We start from the raw sequence: 16,737 nt of genomic DNA on the forward strand, positions 1-16,737 counted from the left end.
GCCTTGGCTCTTCAGGAGAGCAATCTGCATTGTGCCATGGGAAGACTGTGTTCAGTACTTACTCTAGCAGCACTATTTGCGGAAATCTCTGTCCTGAGGATAATTTTAAAGGAGAAAAAGTTAAATGTTTAAGTATGTCAATTTCAGCATCATTTCCATTAAGGTCATCCATAGAAACATAATAGCTGACATATGCCATGATCTCATAAATGTTGAACACACACGGCGTTCACAAGTCAGAGTGTGTCTAGTTTATGATGGAGTGGAAACCACAGTTTCAGTTCTTAAATCGGCTCTTTTCCTGGGCTAGTGATGAGTAGTAAAATCCTCTCCTGTGACTGCAGGCAGTGATGGGGAGCCTGGCATTCCAACCAGCTCTGTGGTTGCTAGGAGAAGCCGCCCACGTGCTACAGTATGCTGTGATGCTAATCTCGAAGGCACCATGGACCTGTGCATTAGATATATCCTTAGCTTACAAATACTGTCAACTTGTCATGGTTTCTAATATGAAACCCAGCTGATGGCCTATCAGGAGAAGTGGAAACTTCAGGAAGGGCTAAATGACTGGAGAGAGTCAGCATTTTGGGGGGACTTTCAAGTGTTACACCAGCTCCCCAGCCTGCTTCTCTATCTGCTTCCTGCGTTTTTTTTTCAAATTTATTTTTAATTATGTGTATTTGTGGGTGGAGGCTAGAGATTCTGAATCCCCTGGAGCTATATTTAGGATAGGTGGCTCAGTTTCCTGAAATGGGTGCTTCAAATTGAACTCGGGTATTTTGGAAGAAACATACATGCTCTCACCACTGCCTAGCCATCTCTCCAGGTTCTTCTGACACACATTCCAGTTCTGATGTCCCGCCCAAGTGCATGGGACCAAGTGACATGGGCTGAACCTCTGCTTCTCTGAACTCTCAGTTTTATCCGTTACATTACAAACAAATATCACCACAGTGAGACAAGGTGCATCTGTACCAAGAGAACATATTTCAATGTGTCCTCTCTCTCATCTTCAGCCTCAGATGCTGCACAGATAGCAACAGGACTCCATCATCCGACATGACTGTGGGGGGCAATTTAAAAACACTAAAGCTGAGTGTTTAAAGCCACCCTCCTGAGGCTTTGGTAATTATTAAATATGCAATTAGGCCGTGTCTCTAAGGAAGAAGCAATTGACAGTGGGAAATCAAGAACTAGAAGACATTCTAGAACCACAAAATCCCCAATAAAACCCTTGGCCTTGTGTCCCACAGGAACTAGAGATGAGAGAAAAGGCTCCATGCAGACATTGTTCCCAGAGGAAGGCAGGGAACAAGTGGTCTAGACAAGTTCAGTTTCAGGAGCCAATGTCCTGCTCTGCTCAGGGAAGCAGATATGAAGAAAGCAAGCCCTGATCTGAAAGACACACATTGTGTGTTTTCTCACTTAGGCAGAACCTAGAGTTATATATATATAAATATTATAGCAGAAAAACCTCCTGGTCAAGAGACTAGACCCTCTGGCCTGGTGGAGATCTAACATTCCAGTTGAATGGGTAATTCCTCTGACTAAGGGCCACCCCTGGGGGGATGAAGCTACCTTGGGCCATGCTAAAAAGATGGCAGAATAAAAAGTCCTTTAACAGTGCTGTACTTTTCATTCAGTCCCAGCCCGGGTGGAGAAGCTCAGGGCCCACAGGCATATAGAGCTTTAAGTCTGCATGCTTTCCTGAGTTATTGAGAAAAACGTAACTGTCCTTCTTTCCTTTCCCTCTTCTCCAAGTGTGTTTTCCTTCACACTTTTCCCCAATATTTTGGTGTTCCTTATTCTACTGTATAGCTTCCTCCCTTCCACGGGGCTGTTGTCCACCAAGAGTATGACCTCTACACTGACTTAAAAGGTATAACCCCATCCCCATCCACTCCCTCCACTGCCTCTGCCAGACAGTGGGTGAGATTTACAGCTTGCTTGCCCTGAGATTTTTTTTTTCTTTTAAACTCTGATAAAATGGACCTAAGGCTTCTGTTTGTTCCCATTGTAAACTCTTTTACTAATGAAATGAGAAACCCCAGAAGGAGAGCCTGATCCACAAGCGCCCCAATATCCCTACTGGGTACTCTCAATCCCTTACTTGACTGCATCCCTCCGGAGACAGCTCTGCAAACCACACACCACAGGCTACCTCTGCCTCTCAAAGGCCTCCCCACACTGAAGGCTGTGGATGTGGCCTTTTCCTGAGAACCAGCGTTCTGTATCCCACTGGGGCTGCCTGCCATTCACCCTGACACCTTGCTTGAGCCTCAAATGATGCTGTAGGTGCATGTTCTCCAAAAAAGGAAAACTCTATGCTGTGCTCAACTATGGACAGAGATCCTTTTTCAATATACTTTTCCTTTTCTTTTTAGAATGAAATCACCTGCCCTAACTCTACTTTACTTTGGTTGCAATGAAAATGATGGAAAAAAAAATTGCACCCTTCAATGCAGTCCATAAGACTGCTGGTTACACACCCATGGGAAAAAGCAAAATGAAAGCTGATTGCCCATTCTCAGTAAACTACCTGCAAGCTAACCTAGACTTCATTGGGAGAGTCATTCAGGGTTTAGTGGTGCCTTGGAGGCTCGACACACAAGTACCACTTAGAGTGGAACAAAATAAACAAGGCCATGGGTAACAGATATCCCTAGTGAACACACACACACACACACACACACACACACACACACACGCACGCTCACACATGCACGCATGCACACACGCATGCATGCACACTGCTGTAAAGCCTGCTGGATAATTTAAGAACTCTAATTGGGTTTTCTTTAGGGATGGATAAAGCTGGGCTGAAGGCAGCAGCCATTTCTACCCACATAATCAGCCTCTGTGACAGGCTTGAATTGGGGAATTAAAGTGGCCTTTCAGCTTGAAACTCACGATTCCCCGCTAACAGCCGCCGGCTATTATAATAGTTGTAAGAAGAGGTTTTTCTTTTCCTAATAGCATCTAAGCTACAGATGGTGGCCCACACAATTTCTCAGTCAAGCACACACGTAAAGTGCAAGTTATCCAAGTTGGCTGTTCTTGAAGACTGGATGGCTTACACCCTCCCTCTGTGATCACGTGGATCTCAGGACTCCTTGCTGTGTGAACTATCCCACTGGTTATGTGACCTCTAGAATCAATGTCTACTGACGAAATCAATCAAATTACTACATGGTTACAACCCAGTCCAGGTCTTGGCCTGCCTGAGACCTAGGCTGGGGCATCTTTTACCAAACTGTTTCTCATAGCTCGGATCATGATGGTGTCTCATGTTTTGATTCAGCAAAGGATAAGTGAACCACTTTCACGCCATAATTACATGGACACAAAGGATCCTCACTCTAGAAGCGACAAAAAGGAGGTGAAGGAAGGAGAAAGACTTGGTCCCTTTTCCTTCAGAAAAGCCACAGGGAGGAAAGTGGTGGGCCTTGAACACTAGGTCCTCTTCTCTAAGAGTCTTCTCTAGAGTGAAGGGAATTTCTACTTAGTGGGAACTTCTTCCAGCAGGATAAAAGATGCCCCATAGGAGAAGGAAGGACCAAATCACTGGTTGCCCATGGTTGGAAGCATTTTTATTCAAAGCCAATCCAGTCAAGAGCCTCCCACTGAGAGCAGGACTCACCAGGCATTTAGGGGAAAGGGAACAAGGTAAGACCCTGTTCAGGTTTTCCCAGGGAACTCCAAGTTGTTCACAATGACTCAGTGGGTGGGAAAGGACTGAATTTCAGAAATACATCAATTTCATTTGTAAACAGTGGCTGAGCCATAGGGACAATTGGTGTGTTGGTATATCCGAATAAACTCTTCAAATCCACATTGTACAGAGAGGCTGTTTAATTGGTTGCTAAAAATATACCCTCCATACACAAAGTTAATGCACACAAAAAAACTCAAAGTTTTCTCATTGCAATCATAGACAAGCAGATTTTCCGTATCTCATGGTCTTTAAAAATATGCTTATTTAACATATATAAAAGAAAAAAAGAAGGAAAAGGACACCGGAAGCATTTTTACTTCTGATGGTCAAATTACACAAAGCCATATATAAGATTTTCATAATTGTACAGTTATTATTACAAGGAGGCATTGTAATGTAAGGGAGAGAGACAGAGACACAGAGAGAGGCTCAATACCTCTGAAAGCCATCTCAACAGGAAAAGGAAGTTAATCAACAAGACAACATTTCACAAGTATTTTCACAAGCCAAGCACCCTCTGTGTGAAGCTGAATGACAGATACTACCCACATCCAGCTCCAGCTTCAATGCTTTATAAGTTCTTTCTGTGACAGCCAATGGAAGCAGCAATGACTGTTCCCATGCTGTTCCACTTTCGGGTTGTTACCTACGTCAATGATAAAAAGCCACATTCTCTCATCCTTCCCACCACTTCACGGAAAAACAGGACACAAACACAAAGTCTTTTTTTCTAAGCCATTTAGCATCAAGACAGCTCTAAGCAGCAGGAGCATTTTTTGACCTTTAAGCAGTCAAGAATCTATGACAGAGCTGAGGAATAAGATACTCAGAGCAGACGCTACTGTGAATGACAAGGCCTGTCCTTATGATATACGCATCTTCTTATGAGTTATTGATTGCACCCAATGCTTATAAATCTAGTGTAGAAACTAGGGATGCCTCTGTGTCTAACAAATCAATGTCAGCGTCTGTTTGACAGTTTCTACACAATGACAAACACTGGTAAACCATCGCATCAACATCCCTGTTAAATATGACAGTCTATGAGAAATGAGGAGTCTCAAGTTCATGCTGTCATTCTTCATTGTACCTCTCATTTTCCTGCTTTCTCGTTATAAAAAATGAATTATAATAAATTATGCTTTTTAGTGACATCTTCAATGTGAATATTTAAAAGCCAAGTGTCAAGTGGATAAAATGTTTGCTCAGCCAACTAGGTGCCTGAATGGTGGTCCTTCAAGAGTGTTCGCAGGTCCAGAGTCCAGAAGGCCACACAGGTGATACCAATGAGTACAGGTTCTGGAGTAAAAGCCTGCCTACTGGCCTGCCTCTGCTAAAAAGTGGAGAGCTGTCACTGAACCCCAGTATCTTATCCAGGGAGGTATTTCCAAATTTTAATATGCAAGAAGGGAAAGCCGACTCATGGGTACCTCTTGAACTGCTGACATCTAGCTGTAGACATCGACACTGGCAATGACTAAATCATAAACCATAACAACATGTGACCTCTTGTCTGGGTGGTTCCTGCATAGGCTTCACCTGGGGTTAACTTGGTTACAAGTCCTGAAGCTTGGATTAAGATACTTATTAGAGACCTGGGAGTGACCAAAAATAATCAAGCAAACAGTAAGATTCTATGAGATGAAGTAGTTTGGAAAGAAATACTAGGTTCGGACTCTGTATTTGAGGCCTCACAGTTTCAAGGATACACAATCAAAGGACTCAAGAAGAGAGATACCTCAAAAGTGCTGCATCCACTGGAGTTGGCCAATGGTTTGAGACACATCTATGTAACCACTTCCTTATAGGCTCAGATATTAAAATCATGCTTAGTGACGCTAGCTTAAAAGACTCCATACTGATGCTGCCCAAACTAAAGGGCCCATCGGCTCAGGAAGGGAGCCGTTCATCTGTAGTACTGTGACCCTGTCCTTTAGGACGGACAGCTACCGTGTTTTCAGTGGGCGTCTTTCCAGCAGCGCAGAGCTGCAGATGAGGTCAGCTTTTAATCTGCACCTTATGGAAGAACTTCAAATGTGAGGTTATGTTCTCCTCAATGATTCTCTTCTGATGGGCGTTCCCACATCTCTTTTGTTTTGTAATTTGCAGGAAGAAACTCATGGCAAAAAGTTACGTTCTATGTAAATTCTGATGATCAAATCACTTTTTAGAATCCAATAAATAAGGAGCAATCATAAGATCTGTTTTTAAAAAGGGACTAGACCCTTTCTGAAGATGGAGGAGGAGGAGTTGGGGGGGGGTTGATAGAAAAGGGGACAGGACAGGAGGAGAGGAAGGAGGAGAAACTTGTTGGTATGTAAAATAAATTTTATATATATAAAATTTATATATATATACACACATATATAAATTTATATAAAATTTATATATATACATATATATGTATATATATATGTACACACACATTCATATATATGGGACTGGGCATGGTGGCACACAACTTTAATCCCATCACTTAGAAGTCATAGGCAGGTAAATCTGTCCAAGTTCAAAGCCAGCTTGGTCTATATACTGAGTCCCTGCCTCAAAGCGGGAGAGTCACTGACATGACAAAATTGTTCATTATGTGAAGTCACTCGATGCTGATGCGGCTTGTGACCTGAACTCTAGATCTAAAAAATACACAGGGGAACGAGCAAAACAGCTCCTGCAGCCGTCCTTATCCTCCATGTATGTGTGCTAGCCATGGGCCTCCCTTGCAATAAATTTAAAAAGTGCATTTTAAAGGCCGCTGGTCCCCTAGAACTGAAATTTCAGATAGTCTTGAGCTGCAAAGAGGACACCTGGAACTGAAACTTGGTTCTTTGCAAGAGCAGTCAGTGCTCTTAACCACGGACTCACTCCCCCAATTCTTGCCTGAGATTCCGGAAGTGTTTAAGTCAAAGTCTTTGGCTCTGCTCTGGGAAGAGGTCAGGGATGCTAGAAAGGAGGTCTGGGTTTGCGTCTTCTACATGATCACCCTTACCAGGGGGCGACCTGCCAGAGTACGGCAGAGAAATGCAGTCTAGACACTAATGGTTTTCGGTGAACCGCATTAGAACTGGATTCTGGTCAAAAGATTGAAATCTCCTTCTGGCTCTGGGTGGAGGAACTACATTCTGATCCACTCTCCAGATTAAAACATTACTTTCCACTGTTTTCCCCCATAGCCATGAAACCAAACTAAGAGTTAATCAAGCTGGGTCTCTCAGTCACGGGCGAAGAGACCTCCCTTCAGGACGGCTGGTTCATGTAAAACCAGGCCAACAAGATGGGAGGAATAATTATCCCTTTAATGAGAAAATGAACCAATTCTTCCCGGTAACCCCTTTTTCAGCGATGTTGCTGATGGACCCACTTGTATCTTTTATGCAAAGCTTGCCTGCTTTTCTGAGTTACTTAAAATATGGACCATTTCTTTTTAAATTTTCTTCTCTTTCCAAAGTCTAGGTCTGCTTGCACAAGTGCTCACTCTTCTCTGGGGCTCCTCCCATTCCACCCTGTGGCTGATTTTAAGGAACACAGCTTTCTCTCTCTTCCGCTTCCTGGCAGCTGACAATACTTACAGTTTACCTACTCTGCTGTTTCTCTTTTAAACCCTAAGAAAATTATCACCAAGCTTCCTTCAGATTCCCTTTTCTAATTATCAATGAGAAGAAGAATCCAAACAGGGAATCCCAACTTCCCCTATAAACTGCTACTTTTAAAACCAAAGTCCAGAAAGAAACCCACTATGAAACCAAACATTGCCAAGGCGGGACACACAGCATCCATGCCAGAGCCTGCACTGGCGCGGGTTGAAGAGACAGAGCACTTTGCACTATTTGCAATGGGTAGGAACTGAAGTAGATTTCCTTTAACGAGCAGTAAGGAACACAGGACCCAACATAAAGAAGAGACCTCCATAGTGCCTGAACCTCCTAAAGAGCTTAGAAAGCAGAATGCATGTCCTTTAGCACTGGGGAGGGAACACTAACCTAATAAAATATTTATGTGCTATACTGACTGGGGACCAGCATCAGCCGGATACCAGGCTATCCTGGAGCATGGAGCCGATACTCAGTGGCCACCACTCTTCTATACTGTTCTTTCTGGTAGATTGTTTATTAGACATATGCACAGGCAATTGATTCTGAACTTTGAGAAGACCCAAGGATATCTGTTGGTTTAGCCTAGTTCTCACTCAGTAATTAAAACCACCCTAAATCTAAGAGACTTAAAGTAAGATACTTCTCCTGAAGTTGCTCAGGGACACAGTCTTATCCAACAGCCATGGCAACAAAGATTAGACCCTTGAAATTTCCATCCCAAATGATTTTAGACTATCAGCAAAGCTAGTCATGCCTTCACACTTGGTCACCAGGACTGTCAGGATCCCATAAATCAGAGACCCACATGCTCTGGGAATCAATTTGGCTGTACAAGGCTCTAACCAATCAGGGAGATTTAGGATTAAATGCAGTACTAAGTGTAGCATTAAAAGAAGCATCTATAGAGTCGTATGTTTTGTTGCTTACCTTGGTAACTGAGTTTAAATCCTTGCCGGTTCTGTGAGTGGTCACTATAGAAACGGATGAGGGTTTCATGTGTAGTGCTCAGCAGCGATGCAGGCAGGTCAGGGCCGCTGAACTGGCCCATCATTGGACTGCTGGGGTAGGGGCCATTCTGGATCTCCAGGTAGTCATGGTTGGCTTCAGTTGAGAAATTCAGAAACTGGATGTGTGCACCTATGAGAGAACATAAAATCTTCAGAAAGTCCATGATAATGTATCCAAGATCATGGCTGATTAAGGGGATGATCACTTCATTTCTATAAAAAAGAAGAGGCATGGTGGAAGAAACACTGTATCTTGAAGACATCCCTTGGCTTAGCCTAATTCTGTGTGATCTTTGTCTGCAGAATTCATATCCACATGTCAGATTCTGTGAAGTATGAGTACTGCCAGCACCATATCCCAGAGAGGCACAGATATCATTCTTAGAATGGAAATTGAAGGACTTGTCATTGCAGCAATGATTATAACCCAAACACAGACTGGAATCATACACAACATCATTTACATGTTAATCATGATTTTATCAAAGAAGTCAACACTAAATTAAAAGCACAAAACAAACTTTAAAACATATTCTAGGGTCTTCAAGATGAACCATTGGTTAATAGTACTTGTTTCTAAGCCTGATGACATATATTCAATATCTGAGATCTACATGGAAGGAAAGAACCAACTCCTATAAACTGTCCTCTGACCTCCACACATATGGGATGGCATGTGAGCACACACGTGTACATAATGAACGTACTGAGTTTTTTGGAGGTTCATTCTTATAACTGGGTTATTACACTATTGCATAAAAGATTTTGTAGATAAGCAGGGATTATGTTTAACATGCAAAGCAAGTTACAGAGGCTCCCAAGAAACCCAGTCTGATAATGGTCAATGTGAATCTCAAGATCAAGGTCAAGTTCAAAATATAACAGATTGGCTCAGCTCAGTTTATCAGGACATTGTCCTCATTGACTTTTATGGGTAAGTTATGACCAATAATGTAGAAGAAAGCCCTAATCAAGACAGTTTAGAGTCTTTTTCTGTGGTACATGGCCTTTGGATGTTTGAATGCTGGCTCTAAACTGGTTTAATGTGTTTGAAAATTTAAAACAGAACCCCAAATGACATTAGTGTTTGAATAAATCCATGATTAAATTTGGCAATGGAATCTATGCTGCTGATATTAATAATACAATAACAATTACTTTCTCATTGTTTTGTTCCCATTCCCCTTATGCAGTTCTAGAGAGCAGACTCAGGGTCTCCTACATGCTAGACCAGTGTCTTTCACTGCATTACAACCTATTATCTCTTTATTTTGATGGTAAGGAGTGATTTTTTTTTATTGAGTACATTATGTCCTATGTTAAAAAAATTAAATCCAGTGCTTACACGAGCTATCCTAACTCAGAGTAGATATAGGGAAAATGGCACACATACAAGGAAGGAGATAATAAAAAGTCAGGTGAGTGAAAAACTACAAAGAAGAGCTCAGGAAGGAGCTGTGGGAAAAAAGAACTAAATGGTTCTATAAATTTAAAGTCTTACAAGGAAAATTGGCAGGAGGGACACACATCAAACTATTGTCCTTCTGATTGGCTTAGCTACCCTGTGAGAATCCCATTTGCCAACTTCCTTCTCAGAACCACTAAGTGGGGGTGACACTTACTGTCATAATTTAACCACACAGGCTTAGCAATGTTAGGTGCTATGACCACTGTCACACCAGGAAGGTCACAGTGAGGTCTGCATTCAGCTCTGGTGCAGTCTTTGCTTCCTGTGGTGCGACGTAAGCTAGACCACAGCTCATCACCTCACAAGTCAAGGGCATCTGCTACTTATTGGAGGAATAGAGTTTCTATTAAATTTGTTCAAACTGGTTCAAAGGAGGAATAATGAGAGAAAGTAGCAGACATGAAACTTTTTTAGAGGTTAGAGGGACAAAAGTTAGAAGAGAAAGAAGTATCTTCAACTAGTAAGCCAAAATTTGAAAATTTCCAAGTAAGTGTTGGCTTCATTTTACATCATCTTGGCAGACACACAACTCTCTCACTAGGAGGAAGGTAAGGAATGCCCAGTCTGTTGTTCTGGGATACAACAATTCAGAAGAAATTCAAAGACGACAGCCACACCAAGTGCCAACCACGTGGAAGACGGCCAAGGTCTAAACAGTAGAGGGTAGAGAAAGGGAGGTTTTCTTACTGCCATGGAATTAAACTTGAAAAGGAAGTAGAATCACGACAATTACGATATTGTGAGCAAAATTACCATTTTAAGAGAGATAAAGTATCCAGACACACATCACATCACCTAATACCTATCAGCAAACGAAACAGAGCTTGGCTCTAATCTGGCTTAAAGTAGGATCACACTGCTATCTAATTTCTAACAAACCTCTTCTAGTTTGACATTACAGAGCCCAAGTGAAGGGATTAGAACAAACACAGCCTAGATATCCTTTTATTATCTCCCAGAATATTCTAAAACTCTATGAATATAACAAGAAAGGCAATCGAAGACCAGCCCTGCTGAAATTTACACAGCACACTTTCATCTGGTTGCAGTGATGCTTTGAAGATCAAGTGCCAATGTGGAGTCCACTGCAAAAAGGATTTGCCTTCCAACCCTGACCAAACTTTAATGTGGTCCTGACTTTGGAGCAAAGCCCTCATTTTCAGCCGATGGAATTTATAAGTATTAACTTATCTGCTATGTGAATAGCAAACCATCTAAAAGACCATTTATACTTGCCTCATGGTAACAGATGGTCCAAGCATTTTGTAATTTAGGATATTATTTTGTGAAATTATCGCACAGTGGTTTATAAAGAAAATAGTCATGATAAAAAAGAAAAAAAAACAAAACAAAAAACCCAATAGAATAGCTAGATGACATTTCTCTTTTTATTAATTAATTAATTTTTAAAATGATCTTTTCTCATTTTACATATCTATCCTAGTCCTACTCCCTTCTCTCCTCCCTCCCACTCCCCCCACCTTCCTCCACCCCACCCCCATCCACTCCTCAGAGAGGGTAAGGCTTCCCGTGGGGGATCAACAAAGTCTGACATATCACTTTGAGGCAGGACCAAAGCCCTCCCATCTATATTTACACTGAGCAAGGTATCCCTCCAAAAAGAATGGCCTCCAAAAATCTATTTCAAGCAGTAGGAATAAATCCTGGTCCCGCTGCCAGTGGTCACAAAGACTGCCCCAATCACACATCTGTCACCTACATTCAGAGGGCTTAGTTTGGTCCTATGCAGGTTTCCCAAGAGAAATAGGCAAGATTTCCTGAGAAAATTGGGGGCATGGGGGTGGGAAGAAGGGAGGGCAGAAAAGGAAGGGGAGGAGAGAAGGAGGGGGGGATGAGAACATGAGGGAATGAGATGTTCCAGATGGGGAAAGGACAGAGAGGGAGAGCAAGGGAAGAGCTATCTTGATTGTGGGAGCCATTATGGGGATAGTGTGAAATCTGGCACCAGAGAAATTCCCAGGAATCAACAAGGATGACCCCAGCTAAGGTACTAAGTAATAGTGAGAAGGTGCCTGAACTGGCCTTCCCCTGTAATCAGATGGATGACTACCTTAAATGTCATCATAGAACCTTCATCCAGCAACTGATGAAAGCAGATGCAGAGATCCACAGCTAAGCACTGGGCTGAGCTTCCAGAGACCAGTCCAAGAGAGAGAGAGAGGAGTGAGAATACCAGCAAAGGGGTCAAGACCATGATGGGGATACCCACAGAGACAACTGACCTGAGCTAGTGAGAGCTCACTGACTCTGGATTGACATTTCTCTTAACTGCACCTTTAGATCTAGTCAAGAAGACAGACCCAGAGATTCTAAGCAGATTCTACTTTACCAAAGCAGAACGCACAGAAGCCTATATCAATGAAAAAGAAGAAAATAGCCCCCAAATATGAAGAAGGTGGCTGCTGACACGGAGGTCACTTAAATGGTCCTTGATGCCCAGTCTAGGCCAGGTATAAGAGGTAGAAAAGTAAAGTCACCATTACATAACACTAAACTTTGAGTTTCTTACAGGTTTGTAAAAACATCTTGAAGAACATGAAGACACCGTGGTTAGGAAAAGGTACTCCAAGAAACCATGATTGTTGGATGAAAATGCTAGTGTTAGCATTGGGCTACAAACTTGTATGTTTTTGACTAAGGAGACTCATGAGGCCTCCTAAGTCATAAAGCTATTCCCACTGCTGCTGGTTGCACGCCAGAACTAGATGAGAAATTGGTGTTGCTGAAGACCCTTGCATGGCTTAGCTTCAGGACATAGGGACATCAGACTGTGACTGAACTGGAAACTCTCTCCTCGTTGGCTGGCTTTCACAGTGCTGCAAAATGCCACATGAGATGCTGGGGGAGAATTGTCACTAACTGTCCTGCTTGGTTATGGGACTGCATGTTACAGCAGCAACATACCAGCCAAAGTGTGCCTGCTGGTATGCTCATGGCACAGCTGCCATGGATATCAGTTGCTTTCCAAACTGAACTGAAGGCCTGCCCCACAGAAGGACATTTAGATCTGGAACTGGAAGTCAGGCCTGGGAGCTCACAGGCTTCAGTACAGAAGCAATTGCTATTGCTCATGAAATGGATGTGATTAGTCAATCGAGTTGCCTTCTAATCATTCATGTCTGCACACAAGTTTACTATTGCTGTCAGCTTCAATTATTTAGGTAAGGGATCACCTGTATATAATGAGAGGTGTGCTAGACACACCTGGTCAAACTCCTGCTATATATCCTGATATAGCAGTATAACAGGCATTGACACCATCTAATCCTCCTATCCAAGGCTCAGCAAAGATGCCCAGAAAGGAACAAAAAGATACAAGACCTAGAAAAAGGGTAGGGTGTTGTTCTCTAAATCAAAATATGCCTTGCTGGAGGGAGGTACAAGGCTGTTTAAGACTCTTGAAGAAAATAAAATTTACAAGGCTCCCAAAGGAAATAAAACTCAGAAGTCTGAGGAAGTTCCTGAAATTACAAGATTCATACAGACCCTCCACAAGATTTTATACATAAGCAGTAACTGCCATGGACAGGAGGCCTCTGAGTGACGAAACTGCCTGTAAGTTGTTCAGGAGTTGCTGTCCACGCTGTGATGGAACTTTTTTTTTTGAATTTGATAAAATCTTTATTGAACTAAATCTAATAGTATTTTAGACAAGAACGCACATCTTAATGTGTGTTTTCTCAAGATCTTATTACAGGTATTCTAGTCCATAAATATATCTACCCTATAAAATTAATTTACCCTTATAAAAAGAAGTGTTCCAGTTATTTAATGCAGTTTTCGTTACTGTGGGCAGAGGAGAAGAAACAGAAAAGGTAGTCAGGAGGTAGCTGGTTGCGGTGTTGATGGTATTCAGTAGGTTACATACAAATAACTGCTCCAGGTCTCCTTCACTTGGAACAACTTCATATTCACATGTGATGGAACTTTTGGTGAACTAGCATGCCTGAGACATCTGGAAGTAACTCCTCAATCATAAACCCATAAGTGACCCACTACTCCCTGATTCACACAGTTAGAACTAGGTGGAATTGTTTCTTCGATCTACCATCAGTACCCTATCTATAGAGTGATATCTTCCAGGGAAAAATCACTCAACTCTTTGCCATGGGCTTTATTTTCCTCCCTGCCTTTTGCCATATGACTTTTTTTTTATGGCTCCTAAAAAGTCCTGGGTCAAGACTTCATGGACTGGCGCTCTTGGGCTGGTTTGATAAGGCCCCTGCCCTTACCAAATGTTAGCTGACAGCATTGTTACCATTTACCTGGCCAAGCCAGGCAGGGTCTTTGTTCCTCAGCAGGTCTCTAGCCTTCTCTTATCGGCAAGTTGGCCAGTTAGGTCCTCTCTACAGTTTTCTCTGTATATACAGCTGTCATGGGCATAGCACTTCAAAGAAATGCTTTGAAAACTCCATGATCTTCTAGAACAATAATTTATCTATAACTTCTGGCCATTCCTCTCCTTGATTGTCTAAGACCATGATTTATATAGAACTTCTGGTCATTCTTCACTATAAACTAAGTGTCTGGTATCTAGATGCCAAGTGACTAGTACCTGGGATATCCTTTGAGTCCCTCCATTGGTACACACTTGGCTTTCAAGGAAAGAGAGGAGCTGGCAGCCCAGATAAAGTGTCTACAGTGAGAACAAAGGCACAAGATCCGTAAAGTCTGACTAGTAAGAAAATGAGAGACTTTCACAAAGATCACATGCTTCTGAAGTCAGGGCAAAAGAAGAGCTTAGAGTTCTTAACAAAATTACATTTTTTTTCTAAAGCAGATAACCTGAAAATTAATAGCTAAATACATGCTAAAATTTCACAAACCAATACTCAAAATATGCAATATATTCATAATATATGATTGTAGTACAATCATAATATGTAACCAAAAAGTTAAAAAGATGCTGGATTTCCAAGTTTATGTGTTATATTTCATTTAGTATGAGTCATAGTAAGAAACCCCTAAAAATTTCCAGAGAGTCAGCACACCTGAATGCCAGTACTGGACAGGAACAGGCAGAGATGTAAAGGAAGAAACTGCTGACTTAGATCTGCCATGACAAGGCATCGCTGGGCTAATTAAATTTGCCTCGATGAGACCCACATGGCTGAATGGATGTTTGAGAATAACCTCATGCTCTCAATGTTACTGTGTCAAGGCTCTACTTAAATCTGTTATCTCCTGTCAATTAAAGACATGGTTTAGTCAATGGATCATTACACATCAGTCCCTTGGGGAGACTCTGCCGTGTGGAACGATTCCTGGCTCACTCACCATAGCCAATGGGCAGCGATATTTTCCAGGTGCAGTCCAAGTTGTTGGGGTACGAGCCTGGGAACCCTGGGCTCAGGATCACTCCACTCATGCTGGTCAGCGTCCCTCCACAGGTGGCTGTTAAACAGAAGATAACAGGAGTTTCCTAGTGTTTTGTGTTCAGCAAGGATACCCAAATCTAACACAGCTTATTGGACCACACCGGGAAAGAGAAAGCCCATAGGGTGCTGTCTAGGTTACTGGGGGCCCAGCTTCCCTCCTCTCTGTGGGATACTTGGGGATACAGATTCTTCTCCACGTGCCTTCTGGCACTACAGGCTCTTAGCAAAGGTCAGCTGGCTCAACAGTGCATTGCAAACAGGCATCAGGTTGACTTCGGCTTTTCAGCTCTTGCTTGTGGTAGCATCTCTATCTAGCACTGATTGTTCACTTGGGCTCCTACTGTGTGGAAACAAATAAGCAACATTCCTGAAGCCTCCCGACAGTCATAAAAACTGGTATTCACGTGACCACCCCCCATGACAGATGGAACATGTCAATAGAATGAGAAATTGGCTGGAAGGTTTACAACCGGGAAAACCTCCCTCTTCTCCAGGATGCTCCAGCTCTGCCTGGTTCTAGGGTCCCAGCATCCTCGGTAGCCCTGACCTCCGAGTCCCTTGCATTGGAGAATGTAGCTCCCTGCAACCACTCAATTTCAGACAGTTCCAAGTCGCGAAGACAGAAAGTCTCTGTGTTTTAATTATGCACACACCGTGCTACCGTGTCTGATGTCTGCCAGCAAAGAGCCACGGCTGATTTTATAACAATATGAACATCTGTTTACATTAGCCACAAGGCTGGTTCACCAGGAGCCCTAGGGGTTGACCATTTGTGACAGGCTAAAAAGACAATTCCATGTCTTTTCGACTAATGAGGCAAATGGTGTCACGTCTTTTCTAGAGGACAAGGTACAAAAAAAATTTCTCTTATTATAAGCACTCAGTTCCTGTTTTCAGAAGCCTCTGCCAGAGAGCCCCAAGCGTGCACTGTAGGATCTTTTAATTTTCAAACTACTTTCAATCATCAAGGTTAGATAAGCAACAAGGGCACATTTCCTGGGAGGAAATATGTGAAAGCCAGCCCTGGTGACTGTGGTTAGTTGCTCAAGACAGCCATTGTGTGACCTGGGTTTAAACATTCTGCATATTCAAGAACTAACCTTAAGAACTTAAAGATTCTTAAGGCTCTTCTGTGTTGAGTTATGATTCTAGACACCAGCTCAGATGAAATCGGCATGTCTGTAACTTAGAGAGCAGCCCAGCAGGGAGCTGTCTGCGGGCGAGAATCACGTGTGAAGTGCAGGCTGCTTGGGTGTGCTGTCTGGGCCTGCACTGGGCTGAAGACATGCCAGTGTGGGGGCTACATCAAAGCACCTCTCCACATAGGATCCTTTAGCTGAAAGAAGGGTGGAGATGGTGTCCACCCACAGGGTAGACAAATGAAAAATGGCCACAAAGACAGGAAGATGAGTGTCCAATGATGGTGACAGTTCTAAGAAGGATTTTTCAATTTAGAGTATAACTAAAAAAAAAAAAATCCAGTGTCATGAAATATGGACGTCTATTAATGGAACCTCCATCCTTCAGAGGAGGAATCGGCATAGTCATCTGAGCAGGAGTT

The 16,737-nt window shown here is 42.6% G+C and overlaps 1 protein-coding gene across 2 annotated transcripts in view; it reads right to left on the minus strand.

Annotated features, from left to right (window-relative positions):
• The window catches only part of Csmd1 (CUB and Sushi multiple domains 1), a 1,402,422-nt gene that overhangs the window by 103,946 nt on the left and 1,281,739 nt on the right, over positions 1-16,737 (minus strand). For both annotated transcript variants that reach the window (XM_075986282.1, XM_075986281.1), the window contains exons 40-41: positions 15,076-15,192; positions 8,230-8,439 (exon numbers count right to left, since the gene is read on the minus strand). In XM_075986282.1, coding sequence (XP_075842397.1) covers positions 8,230-8,439; positions 15,076-15,192 — 327 coding nt within the window. The remainder of the gene's footprint in view (positions 1-8,229; positions 8,440-15,075; positions 15,193-16,737) is intronic.

The sequence above is a fragment of the Microtus pennsylvanicus genome, chromosome 9 (genome assembly GCF_037038515.1).
Source record: "Microtus pennsylvanicus isolate mMicPen1 chromosome 9, mMicPen1.hap1, whole genome shotgun sequence".
Classification (NCBI taxonomy): domain Eukaryota; kingdom Metazoa; phylum Chordata; class Mammalia; order Rodentia; family Cricetidae; genus Microtus; species Microtus pennsylvanicus.